This window comes from Rhinichthys klamathensis, unplaced genomic scaffold (genome assembly GCF_029890125.1).
Source record: "Rhinichthys klamathensis goyatoka isolate OS25496 unplaced genomic scaffold, OSU_Roscu_1.1 h1tg000109l_1, whole genome shotgun sequence".
Classification (NCBI taxonomy): Eukaryota; Metazoa; Chordata; class Actinopteri; order Cypriniformes; family Leuciscidae; genus Rhinichthys; species Rhinichthys klamathensis.
In genome coordinates this window covers 2,023,387-2,036,813 of record NW_026606647.1, presented here as the reverse complement: position 1 = coordinate 2,036,813, position 13,427 = coordinate 2,023,387, and the positions used below count along the sequence as shown (strand labels likewise).

At 35.5% G+C, this 13,427-nt stretch overlaps 1 protein-coding gene across 1 annotated transcript; it reads right to left on the bottom strand.

Moving 5' to 3' along the window:
- Nucleotides 1-4,198: 4,198 nt before the first annotated feature.
- On the bottom strand, nt 4,199-7,994 carry trub2 (TruB pseudouridine (psi) synthase family member 2). The gene is made up of 8 exons (XM_056253796.1): nt 7,736-7,994; nt 7,455-7,589; nt 7,153-7,227; nt 7,013-7,074; nt 6,721-6,802; nt 6,174-6,246; nt 5,934-6,070; nt 4,199-4,630 (listed from the first exon to the last, which is right to left on the bottom strand). The coding sequence occupies exons 1-8, from the start codon at nt 7,851-7,853 to the stop codon at nt 4,248-4,250; spliced, it is 1,065 nt and encodes a 354-aa protein (XP_056109771.1). The 5' UTR covers nt 7,854-7,994; the 3' UTR covers nt 4,199-4,247.
- Between the last annotated feature and the right edge of the window lie 5,433 nt (nt 7,995-13,427).

Genomic DNA, 13,427 nt, shown 5'->3' with positions numbered 1-13,427 from the left:
ATACAAGTTGGTGATAATACAGTAGTCAACATTTTAAGTGGATAAAGACCTTTTTATTAAAGTTATATATGACTTTTGAACAATACCCATTCTTGTCTTAGGACAACTTCGATTAACTTTTTTGATCCACATCAAATATAACTTTTAAAACAAGGAGGTATCAAACAAAGGTGGCAAAAGTTGACACAATCTTAAGTATAGATATAAGATACCCATTAAGTTTGTAAAATTACCCATTCTTTCACGTCCTGGATAATTGTAGACCAATAGTAGCCAGCAATAACCCGGTTTTGAGTGCCTCTGACGCCACTATGATTGCCAGTCCCAGGATTATTATGGCACTCCGTGAGAACAGACCTCTTCTTTTCCTCTGACAGGACAACTAGCCGCATATACTGCATACTGGGGCCGATGTAGAAGAGTCTGTCGTCTGTTTTAAAAGGAAAAAAGAAAACGTCTGAAAGAGTTGAAGTTCAAAGTAAATAGAAAAATATCATATTACTATCTGATATCTGACAGGTTTAACTACATAAAAGTCACGTATTAATACACAGATATGGGAGCTGAACAAGTAAAACAACTCAAATTTAAACAATTAAAATAACTTGATATTTTAAACTAATTTGTTCATTTAGCACATGAGGTTGTACCAGTCAGTCAGTTCTCTTCTATTTTTCATTATAAAATCTTCCGGTTCTTTCTTACCCCCGGTTTCACACAGACAAGGCCCAGAGTGTAAAATGCATATTTGAGCTGTTTTAACTAAAAGCAACACCGTGACTGATACATTTAAAAATATGTCAGTGCCATTTTTTGTCTCAAGATACACACGAGTAAAGTTTATTTTTTCTAAAGCATGTTTATAAAAGCTGGCAGTAATGATACCCTCATTTCACAATTAGATACATATCACGATACTGAACTCACGATACGATATTATTGCGATACTCCCAAGAAATATTATAAAAGGTTAACACAAAATGCACTGTTGATTAAAATGCTAACTTTGATATTGCATTGTGGGTTTAAATTAATAGGCTTGGAATTGGTGCTTGTAACCCAAGGATGTTTCCACCAGAATAAACATATTCATGATTCTGAAGCTGAAAATACTTAATTATTTTAGACGAATATAGCCTACTTAACATTCTGGTAACATAAGACGTTTGGCATTGATTATCAGGACCCACAAATATTCCCCATTTATTACACATTATAATCAACATTATAAAGTAGTTTAATGTAGTAGTACTTACACAAAAACTCTGAAAACATCAAATTTCTTCCTCACACAGTAATTTTTATTTTGGGTGAACTATCCACGATACATATTGTCACTATCCACAATACGTATTGTTGCATTTTTGTATTACGAAATATTGTGGCACGATATATTGTTACACAACACAATTGAACTAAGGCATAATCCTGGATTAGTCTTACTTGTCATAGTTACCTTTGATGATAAAATTCGCAGACGACCGTTTCACTTTCCGACGCTCAGCGGGATTGTCAGGCATTTCTCCTTTTAAGAGAAATTCTTGAACTTTCACATAAAATGCAAAAGAATCCATGTTTTTTTCGCACATGCAGGACAGTAAAGTACAAATCGTGCCAGTAAAGTTCGGATCGAGTAGTGACAGTGAAGTTGTCGTAAAAACATTGATGATGACAGGAAGTGGCGGAAAAACTTCGTTCTCGCACATGCGCAGTACAGATCGTGTAACCGGTACGGATCGAGTAGCGACACGCATCGATCTGCACTTCGGATTCTGACCGGATATAGTAGACCATCCGGGTCTCTTTGGGACACTCATTTCAACATACTACGATTTGGGACGTACTAATTCTATTTTCGAATACTATTTAGGACGGATAGTATGCGAATTGGGACGCAGCATGTCAGGGAGATTTTTGTGGTGCTGGGGACCAGTGTTGTTAAGTTACAGTAACGTACTGTAAGTTACAGTAACGTAACTACTTTTTCGGGTAAAAAGTAGTGTAACGCGTTACTACTGAGAATTTGGTAACGAAACGTAGTTCCTTTTTCTATTCCGCACAACGTTACTTATCACATGGACAGATTTGACAGCAACAGTGTCTCCTCAGCTGCGCGCTTGCAATAGTCACAAGTTCCACATGGTACGTGACAGAGGCTGGTAGCAGAGCAATCAATTCTGTGAATTACACTGCGCAAACCAAAAGTAATACTCCCACCGGATGAAGAAGGGTTGGCTCTCCACAGAACATAAAATATTAATTGTATTGAATTTTTCGTGTATGAGGAAAGAAACAATATGGACGTAACAGTTCTTCGGACTTGACCGCTCTGAAAGCGGCACTAAAATACTGCTTTAAATCTTTCACAGAGACCTCAAACAGGCATTTAAAACACCAAATATTAAGGATTGGCATATCAAGCAAAATAATATTCGATGATTGCTCGAAAATCGTACCTCTACCCCCACATGCTTACAGTAAGACGGCGTTCGCTCAAATCCCGCTCCGATATTAAATTTCTCTGTATAGACCTGCGTGTTGTAGCCTAGTCATTAAAGAAAACGATTTAGTTTCATATTTATGTTTAAATAAAATAATTTATTTTTTAATTTCATCAATGTTGATTATATGAAAAGTGAAAAGCATGAGTAAGAGCATAAGATGCGCAATCGGGAGACAAATGGAGTGGGCAGACATGATTTTGACCACTTCATTAAGTTTGTTTTTGTAGAAAGCCTTTCTTTAAAGTGAATTTCGTTTTGTATTAATTGTATCTTAATTTTAATCAATGTTTCATCAACCAATTGTCTTTAATAAATAAGCAGTAAATATAGCAGGCAATATAATCAGGATTTCTCAGGAGCTCCGTGCCGGCGCGTGGACTGAGCTCGTCTCATAAATGAAGCGAAACTTAGCGCAAGCTACTTGCCTCAAAGATCTGAGAAATATATAGAAAGCTTGAAATGTGTACTTTAAAACAAAACTATTCAAAACGAGAGAAAACAGACTCTCTGCTTATGTAATCCATATGAAATGTGCATTTCTCTCTGGCGCGTTCACTACTGTGAAGATTGCGAGTCAGCATCGTCAACTTTATCTTTGCAGCCGACACTGACTGACAAAGAAAACACTTGTTTATTAATAAACAATTGAAATGTCTCCTTGCTATATTTGATATTCGATATTCATAATCATTTCTTTTGCCGGTTCTTTGTGACATTTTTCATGAACGCGTCACCACCGCTCAATAGTTAATATTGTGCTTTGGTGTTCAGTTTATACAGGTTTTTCAAATGTTATTTAAATAAATATATATTTTTTTTCTATCTCAAAATCTCTCTCTTTTTTTATTCTAGTTTTTCAATAAGTAGAGTTCATGGTAGAATTTTATGTAGGCCTACACATTTAGGAACAGATATTGGGTTCTGCCCAAAGTCAAGCAACATAAAAGTAACGAGTAACATAAAAAGTTACTTTCCAAAGGGGGTAACTAAGTAAAGTAACGGATTACTTTTTTAAGAAGTAACGAGTAACGAGAAAACACTACTTTTTAAAAGTAACTTCCCCAACACTGCTGGGGACATTTGAACCATAAAAACAATAACCTTTTGAAATATAATAATTGAAAGAATTTGATTGTCAATAAATAAATACATTCGCACCAGCAATTAAATATATTGAAATGTCGTTTTTAGTAAGCCATTACAACTTTGGTTGGTCCATCCTGAAAAGTGCTGAGCTGAGCAAAGTAGCAAGTACCACGTGATGATGAGCTACTTCCCCCCATAGAGCTTCCCCCACTCTTTCCAGTGAACGAGTTCGTCATGACAAACGTCCGTACAGGATTTGATCAAGCGATCAAAGGTTCCACTTTTAAAACGGTTTATTTAAACTAGTATTTCTCTTATTCTCTTATTTCGCGTTCTCTTCCTATACAGAAAATACTTAATTGTTCATTTTACTGTCCTTTTAAGATGATTAAAAGCAGAAAATATCTATCTTGGTATATGTGTGTGTGTGTGTGTGTGTGTGTTCTATCTATCTACATTTATAACACCAACATTTAGCACTGTAATATTGACAATGAGAACACACACATATATATATATATATATATATATTTATTATTTTATTTTTATTTTTATTGATGCACAATGACAGTATAACAAATCTATAAATTTAAATTATAGTGAAAAGGTAAACTCAGAAATCAAATCATTTTAATTAACTTAATGTTTTTTTTCCCCTCACCCAGTCCCAGGTGTCACTCTGTCCACAATCCTATCAGAAGTAGGGCTTGTGAGTTCAACATGCTCTTGACTTATTTGATCAGACTGTCCAATTTGACTTCTGATTTGCTCTTGGTTCTTTGCGCTCGAGTTCAACTGGCCAGCAGTCTGCCTGTACATTCCAGATTTCCTGATTTTGCGGGTAGTCTTGCGAAAGTGAGCAATAGCTTGTATAATGCAGTCAGCAGTCCAGTGTTGTCGGGTGAGAGCATTCTCTGCTTTGAAGGGACCGTCTCGTGTACGACGCACTCCAGAACAGACAGCAGAAGTCCGCAGCTCTAGTCCTACCTCATGAATCAATTTACGCAGATACTTCTGAGTCTCATTCACACACTGGACCTCTTTTTGTGTAGAAAAGAACAAATTTGTGGTTACTGGCCTTACAAGTAAAGCAAACCTATACTAATGTACACTCACCGGCCACTTTATTAGGTACACCTGTCCAACTGCTCGTTAACACTTAATTTCTAAGCAGCCAATCACATGGCGGCAACTCAGTGCATGTAGACATGGTCAAGACAATCTCCTGCAGTTCAAACCGAGCATCAGTATGGGGAAGAAAGGTGATTTGAGTGACTTTGAACGTGGCATGATTGTTGGTGCCAGAAGGGCTGGTCTGAGTATTTCAGAAACTGCTAATTTACTGGGATTTTCACGCACAACCATCTCTAGGGTTTACAGAGAATGGTCCGAAAAAGAAAAAACATCCAGTGAGCGGCAGTTCTGTGGGCGGAAATGCCTTGTTGATGCCAGAGGTCAGAGGAGAATGGCCAGACTGGTTCGAGCTGATAGAAGGGCAACAGTGACTGAAATAACCACTCGTTACAACCGAGGTATGCAGCAAAGCATTTGTGAAGCCACAACACGCACAACCTTGAGGCGGATGGGCTACAACAGCAGAAGACTCCACCGGGTACCACTCATCTCCACTACAAATAGGAAAAAGAGGCTACAATTTGCAAGAGCTCACCAAAATTGAACAGTTGAAGACTGGAAAAATGTTGCCTGGTCTGATGAGTCTCGATTTCTGTTGAGATATTCAGATGTTAGAGTCAGAATTTGGCGTAAACAGAATGAGAACATGGAACCATCATGCCTTGTTACCACTGTGCAGGCTGGTGGTGGTGGTGTAATGGTGTGGGGGATGTTTTCCTGGCACACTTTAGGCCCCTTAGTGCCAATTGGGCATCGTTTAAATGCCACGGCCTACCTGAGCATTGTTTCTGACCATGTCCATCCCTTTATGGCCACCATGTACCCATCCTCTGATGGCTACTTCCACCATGTCACAAAGCTCTAATCATTTCAAATTGGTTTCTTGAACATGACAATGAGTTCACTGTACTAAAATGGCCTCCACAGTCACCAGATCTCAACCCAATAGAGCATCTTTGGGATGTGGTGGAACGGGAGATTCGCATCATGGATGTGCAGCCGACAAATCTGCGGCAACTGTGTGATGCCATCATGTCAATATGGACCAAACTCCCTGAGGAATGCCTCCAGCACCTTGTTGAATCTATGCCACGAAGAATTGAGGCAGTTCTGAAGGCAAAAGGGGGTCCAACCCGTTACTAGCATGGGGTACCTAATAAAGTGGCCGGTGAGTGTATATGTACAGAATATATTATTCAATGTACTAACCCAATGTGAAATGTGGCGGATTGAAATGTATGCATCGCAGACCAGTCAGAATAGGTGGACTTTTACCATGAGGAAACAACAAACCCTTCACTGCAAGCTCGTAAGCCTCTTGAGTGCGCAGGTCCATCTGAGAATACCTGCAGAGAGACATAATAACATACTCAGAAACACTATGCATTAACCAAATGTATATACACATAGTCTGACAGTATGAAAGTAATATGTAAAATAATGACTCACGTGATTAAAGCTTTCTGATTGGCTCCCTGTATCATGGCAAGGACTCTCTCTAGCTTATCCTGGGTAACATGGTCTAAAAGACATAACAATAAAGACAAAGTTTACTACAAAATGTTAGTCTGTATTCCATACATAAAAAAATATGTTTTTTTAATTTATTATAGCCGTTTCTTGATATTAAAGTCCCCGTGAAACCAAAATGTACAATTATTGTTGTTTTTTATGGAATATTGAAGTATCTATTGTAAATGATTTATTGGTGCACATCATTAGTCTTTATAATCTTAAATCTCTTCTCTGATGACATGTTTTTCGGCACAAGGGCGGGACACAGTCTGTCACTCAGTCACATGACATCACAGCAATAGAAAACCACAACCATCCAATCAATTCCTGATGGACAAAATTAAGTACCACCCTACATTTTTTTCTAGCCTGAGAAGCCATTTCACTCAGATATACGGCACAATATAGAAGAAAAGACTATCACAACTTCCATTTCATGCAGAGTTTAAGGTTATGATAATTATTGGAATGTACAAATTACCGTATGTGGTTTTCTCTATGACTCGGGTTGTGTGAGAGAAATCATCGGTGGCTCTTCCAAACTCCCCCTCAAGCGTGTAGTCCTTCAGATATAAAACAAACAGAAAAGTCTGCGTAAAATTGTCATTATTACAATTAATGCACGTCTGCTAACAGTTCTGATTTGATCATCACTTATTATAAATTCAGAATCAATTAGGCAGGCAGATATAAAATAAGGAAAAACAGTAAAGCATTCAAATGTGAGACGAACTATTACATAAAATAAATATAGGCAGAGCCTAATCCTTTACCCTGGTTACATGTGATCTGCACAGATCCTCCAGCACTCCATTTCCTTTCCCAACACCTAAAACTGAGATAGAAACATAAGAGAATTGAGCACAGAACACATTAAATCACTTTAGAACTCAGGGCTTCAATTGTCGGTCACCTAACACTCCAGAGGAAAAAGCATCCAAGCGATGACCAACTCCGACATGAACCTTGTGAAACTGCGGCCCTGTCACTGTAACAGAGGAAAAGTAAATAGCAAAATATATGTACATTATGGTAGTATTGTTGCACTGCCTTTAATGCATGAAAATTTTGTTGTTGTTGTAATAAAGTAATTCTTAAAAGTTATGAAAATAATTCAGTGCAAAAATATGAATTGTACTAACATATGCTGTTTTTTATTCTCTCTTTTGATTTCGGGTTTACCTGGACATGTTTTTGTAAAGTCTACCCACTAACCTAGAGGATGGTCTGCCAGAGAGGGAAGCATAGAGGGGGACAATATGAGATCTTTGGAGCCGTTGTTCTCTCCACTGGACAGAAGCTGGAACTTCACTGCAAGCTGAGGAGCTGGTGGAGGACAGGAGTTCAGATCTGAAGAGAGAAAGATGGAGATTTCAGTTGTATTGAAAATCATGTATCACAATAATAATAAAAAAATATCATAATTTATCACAAGGAAAGTATACTCGTTATCTAGCTACTATACGCATTTACTGTACAAGTGACGTAGATACGACCTTTCAGTAAATTGGACTCTATGGTGTCACGAATATGTTTCCAGTGAACTCCTTGCGGTTTGTACACAGCAAACAGACCATCCATTCTACGGAAAAGACGTACAGCCTGTGTGGTCATTTTCGTCCAGAAATAAACGTTACAAGCATCAGTCAAATATAAACAAGAAGTAAATGACCGGAATGACTGACAGGTAGGGAAGCAGCAAATTCACACGCTGCTGCTCTGTTGAAAATCTGGCGTCACGTGACCGTCTTCTTCTACTGGTGTTACAGCATCACAGTGACAGTAGCGCCCTTTACTGGATGAAATACTTCAGTTCAACAGCCAGCCATGCTGCTAACCCAAGGTATTGACCGTTTAAAAGTATGCATAACATTGTCGTCTTCCCATCATACATTTCTTAATATACGGGAGTCTGGGGCTAGTTTTCAAACGGGGGAAAAAAAGATACATCACAAGGTCTATTTTTTACTAGCATTTTTCTCTAGCAAAAAAACACACCATAGTGAAAGGTGGAAATATGTCAACACAACCAAAAGACAAGAATATATTTCATAAATGTCAGATTTTATACAATATTTTTAGTACGAAAACAACGGTTTGATATTTTGTACTACGCAAAAAAAAATATGTGTTTGACTTTTGTGAGCTAATCAATTTAGCCTATAGGGTTTCCCCATAATCTCAATATCATTTTTCATCCATTAGCAAACATAAAGGAACTACTAGCATCCCTTTTGGTGGGGAAATAGCACAAACATCAGTAAACTTTTGCTATAGATTTTATATCTATATATCTATAGGCCTTAGTAGAATAAGACATTTTGTGTAGGCCTACTAGTTGATTTATCTAATAATAGTAGGCTAAGACATTCAGTCTGTTATCAAATGATTATATCAACATTGCAAAAGATGGTTCAACAATATCTTAACTTATTTAACTTGTACTAACATTATTATGTTTGTTGCTTTAACTAAGAGATTTTGTTAAAAATTTATTTTACACTGATGTTTTTCCCCCTGGTGGTGTTGGATTCAACCGCCTAATTCAAATTCAAAATACTCTTCAATTATAGAACAATTTTGAGAATTATATCCAAACTTAAATGCTAGTGTAAACTAAAAGTCTTATTATATTTTTGTTATAGGCTAGTGGTTTGGGATAATGGTGAATGTAATAAAACCACACTGATATAAACACAAATCAGCTGATGAGATGAGTGCAAAACTAAGCAGTTTTCATGTGTTGCTTAAAGGTATTGTGAAAGATATGTCATTAGTTACACCACTGCCTCCACCCATTGATAGAGCAGGTGTGGTTCACATGACAAAAAATAGGCTATACACAAAATTGTAAGATTAAATATTATACGGTTTACTCAATATGCACAGTGTTCCCAAAACATATATTGCAGTTGTAATAAAATCGTTTGAGCAGGTAAACAATTAAAGTAAATGTTTAATCAAATAACATAAAGTGAATTCACTGACATTTGCCATGAAGGTCTATTTTAAAGAGTCTTCTCCATTGTTAAAAATGAAAGCTATGCATAAAATGAAGCTTTGACCTTTACTTTTGTTACAATTATTTATGGAATAATTTTACTGTCAGATAGTCACAGTTTACCCTTTAAAGACAACAAAAGGCTGATATCTCAGTCTATCAAACATCAGCTTATTATAAAAACATATTTCAATGGTTTACATGGTTTAATGTTAACGTTCTATGCATAATGAATAATCTGACAGAGTGCTGATAAAGATGTGTAATGGGGTAACAAGCAGAAATATTGGTATGGCTCAAAAGTTTACATGTCCCCAATAAAAGAGCACAGTTTATTATATGCACATGTTATTGTTTTTTATGCATAATTGCTATAAGATGTCTTTACTGTTGATTTATGTTCAATAATGGAATCAAAGCAAACCTACACAGATGGACCACACTCGTCCTTAAACTTACAGGATATTACTAATAAAATATTACTGATCAGACTAATGAACTGATGAGTTGAATCAGGTCTGTTAAATCAGGATGGACTGAAAAGCAATTAATTAATCTAATTGTATTTGCAAAACTATCAGAAAACAGAACATTACTGCATACAAAAACAAAAATTGAAGAGAAAAATATAAAATGTATCTGTGAAAGGACAAATAATAATATGAACAGTACACTGAAAAAAAAACAGCCTAATCTACATGACCTGTTATACACTATTATGTAATTGACAGTAAAATAAAAATGCTCAAAAGTAAAAGCACAACTATGAAAATAAAATAATATTAGCATATAAAATAAAAGTATGTGTTTATGTGCCCTCTGTAACCGTAGCAATCCTGTAGTTTTCCACTGAGGATAATTATTTGTTATAAAAGCATTCAAACAAATGTATGGAATTAAATGGAAATGAAGCTTTGAACTTTTATTTAGCTGAAATGGAAAATGGAAATGTATTTAAATATATTAAAATATTTCATGAAAAAGTTTCTTCCTCATCTTTCCTCATCCTGTATTTCGCCAACACTTGATCCATTAATACTAACACTTTCTCTTCTCTTCTATTCTATATATAAATAAAAAAATACAATATATATATATATATATATTTACATATACTGCGTTAGACTAAAAGGGTCATAGCACTTTCATATTGTTGTCCTATTGTTAGTTTAACTGCTTCTATTGTTCTCCTCATTTTGTAAGTCGCTTTGGATAAAAACGTCTGCTAAATGATTAAATGTAAATGTATTTTTGAAAAGCACTATACAAATAAAACTGCATTGAATTCATTGAATTGAAAATGAATATGCTGTATGTCATATGATGTAATACTTTGTACACGTATACACTTTGTACACGGATACACCCATATTGTTTAACCTTTTCTTAATTCTCCTTCTAACCTTCTCTGTCTCACCAAACAGAGAACACATGAGCAAATGTATCACAAGAAACTGTTTCAAAATTCCTTTTTACAGTTGATTGTGCATTGACATTGAATTCTATAGAGCACAAAAAAGAGGTACGTCATTGTTTTATCCCCATTTTTTGGGCATCTATCTATAAGTAACTAAGCTGTCACCAACCAAAATCACAAGGATATGATAGAGTACAATGACCTTTATGCTTCATTATTTGCATATTATCACTTAACTGCATATAATGTCATGTTAGGGTGGAGAAGTATTTTTCAGGCCAAATCAATAACATTGCTGAATGCGCCGACCAATTAAGAAATTAGTCACTTAATTGTCACAGAAATTAGTCACTTAATTTCACTTCTCAAAGTGTAGTGAGTTTTAAACCTGTTTTAAGACAATGTCTGGGAACACACTGTCCCCACAAGATTATCAAACAGACATTTATGCACCTGCCATTTACTGCTATTACTTATCTCTATTGTATAGGCTCAAATGTTCAAAACATGAATATCAGAACATAATGGAGTGAGCAACAGGTGTGATCGCGTGATTGAGAACAACAGCTTAGGATAGCAGAAGGTATTCATTGAAGATTTAAGCGGTGATTTACGATATGTCCTGACCGAACCGTGCCTTTTCTCTCGCTAATTTAAAATTGAGCGTGACCGTGAACAATTCGTTTTCTTTGTGTTGAAGTACATGCTTAGCTGCAAATCCCTATATCAGGATGCTGAGGTGATTAAACCAAAAGGTGTTTGTCACACGTGCTCCAAATCTAATTGCCCATTTCCATAGCACAGAAATGCACAGAAAGAGTCTGTTTACGCTAGTAATGTATTATCCATATAAAAGAATATCAGTTTGTCTGGCCATTTACAGTATCTAAGAGGTAACCTTTACAGTAAAAGTTGCTCATATAAGACTAATGAGTTCCAGACTGCTCATGAGTCTGTGAAGGAAATATCCATTCATCAACCAACTACTGTTGAGTTTTGAATCATTTATTTATTATTTATTTATTGTTAATTAAGGAAAAAAGAATAATCAGAAAATCAGTCCTATAGAAAAAAAGCAAGATTGACAAGTATATTTTTACATGTAATCTAGTATTTACTGCTGTTGCAGGTTGCAACTTCTTGGTGGACAAAAAGTCCATTGAGAGGATGTATTTTAGAAGTCCATATAGATAGAATATTTGTAACTTAAAGATATTTTGAAGAATGTTTCAACATGGACCCTATTGACTTTCAAGAACATTACATTTTTCAAAATATGAATTCTTATGCTTCCCAAGATAATATTCATAATGGATAACCTGAACTGTGTCTTTGTTAGAAATACCGGTTTTCGTAATGTTACTGATACGCAAGGATGCTGAGTCATTTTGCTTTGACTTCACTGAATGGTGTTCAACTCTCCTGTTTTTTTTTGTTTGTTTTTTTAATTCCCGGCCTATACATTTTTGAAAGAAAAGGTATATAGAACATTAAAGGGTTCTGTCAGGTGCTTCATTTATGGTTATAAATGGGATCATTTTATGGATTTAGTTTTAATTCATTATAAAAAATTTTAATTAAACAGCTTGTAAACATAATTTTTCATAACATTAAATTTAGAAACCCATTAAATATGAAAGTATATCATGCAATTTCAGACATTTGTCCTAGACCTTTTTTTGCGCATTTTTAAAAATTGAGTCAAGCACCTATATAGAACCCCATTCAACCTTTTTTTCTAAGAGTGTATGCTTTTCTGTTTTCAGCCAATTTATTTAAGACTAGTACTTTTTAGTGTAGGTTAATCAGATTTCATAACATTGTGAAGGAGGTTTAATTCTGACAACGTTAACACACATTTTGGTAACACTTTACGGTAAGGGTATGAATTATCATGAATTTGTGTATAAATTCATGAATGAATTAGGCATTAAAGGGGTGGTTCAGGATTTTGGACATCGGGCCTCATTTCCAAGTTAGCCTTACTGATAAATAACACTAAGCCCAACTTGGAAATGAGGCCAAAAATGTCCAAAATTCTGAACCACCCCTTTAATTCATGCATTAATATCTCATGAATCATCAGGAACTAACATGAGTTTAGTTTTTCATTCATGACTTCTTAATTAAAACATTAACTAAGATGAGTCATCATGAATTATGATTTATTACGCATGATCATGATGTTTTCTTTGTTCACAAAAAAATGTGTCTTTACTATCCATTGTGGATAAAGCTAGTACATGAATCATCATGAACTCATGCATAAAAAAAAACATTAATTCATGCATGCAAGACTACTCTTCGAATTATTAAAGGAATATACAAAAATCCACATTACCTCATGCATGCATACAGGCTAGAACAGTATATCAATTAATGTGAGAACTGTTTTTCTGAATTATGATCTGAGTTTCCAAGCATGTTCATGTCTTCTTCATAGCCTGCAGGTAAATGGACAGACCCCAAAATTGTCCAATCACAGCAAATAGCACACAAATTTTGTTGACATTCAAATACAGTAGTCATCATTAACTAAGCAGAATCTTTTAATGACTTCATCATGTGTGTGGCCCCTCAACTAAAGTGATGACTTGGTCTTTTGAAACACTGATGAACAATGTGTTTTCATTATGATCCGAGTTATCTAGCATGTTGTGTTGTGCTACAATGTTAAACCAAGGACATTAACACAGCAGAGTCACAGAGAGATTAGTTATTAAGTAACAGTTGTTATTGGATGAGATTAGCGTACGGTATCGGTTTTTTT

What these genes read in the sequence shown, in the direction of transcription:
- trub2 (XM_056253796.1), bottom strand. Translation starts at nt 7,853, where the DNA reads ATGACCACACAGGCTGTACGTCTTTTCCGTAGAATGGATGGTCTGTTT. An exon ending in GCAGATCACATGTAACCAGG is followed by an intron (nt 6,803 to 7,012) that starts GTAAAGGATTAG and finishes TTATATCTGAAG; the next exon opens with GACTACACGCTTGAGGGGGA. An exon ending in AATCAGAAAGCTTTAATCAC is followed by an intron (nt 6,071 to 6,173) that starts GTGAGTCATTAT and finishes GTCTCTCTGCAG; the next exon opens with GTATTCTCAGATGGACCTGC.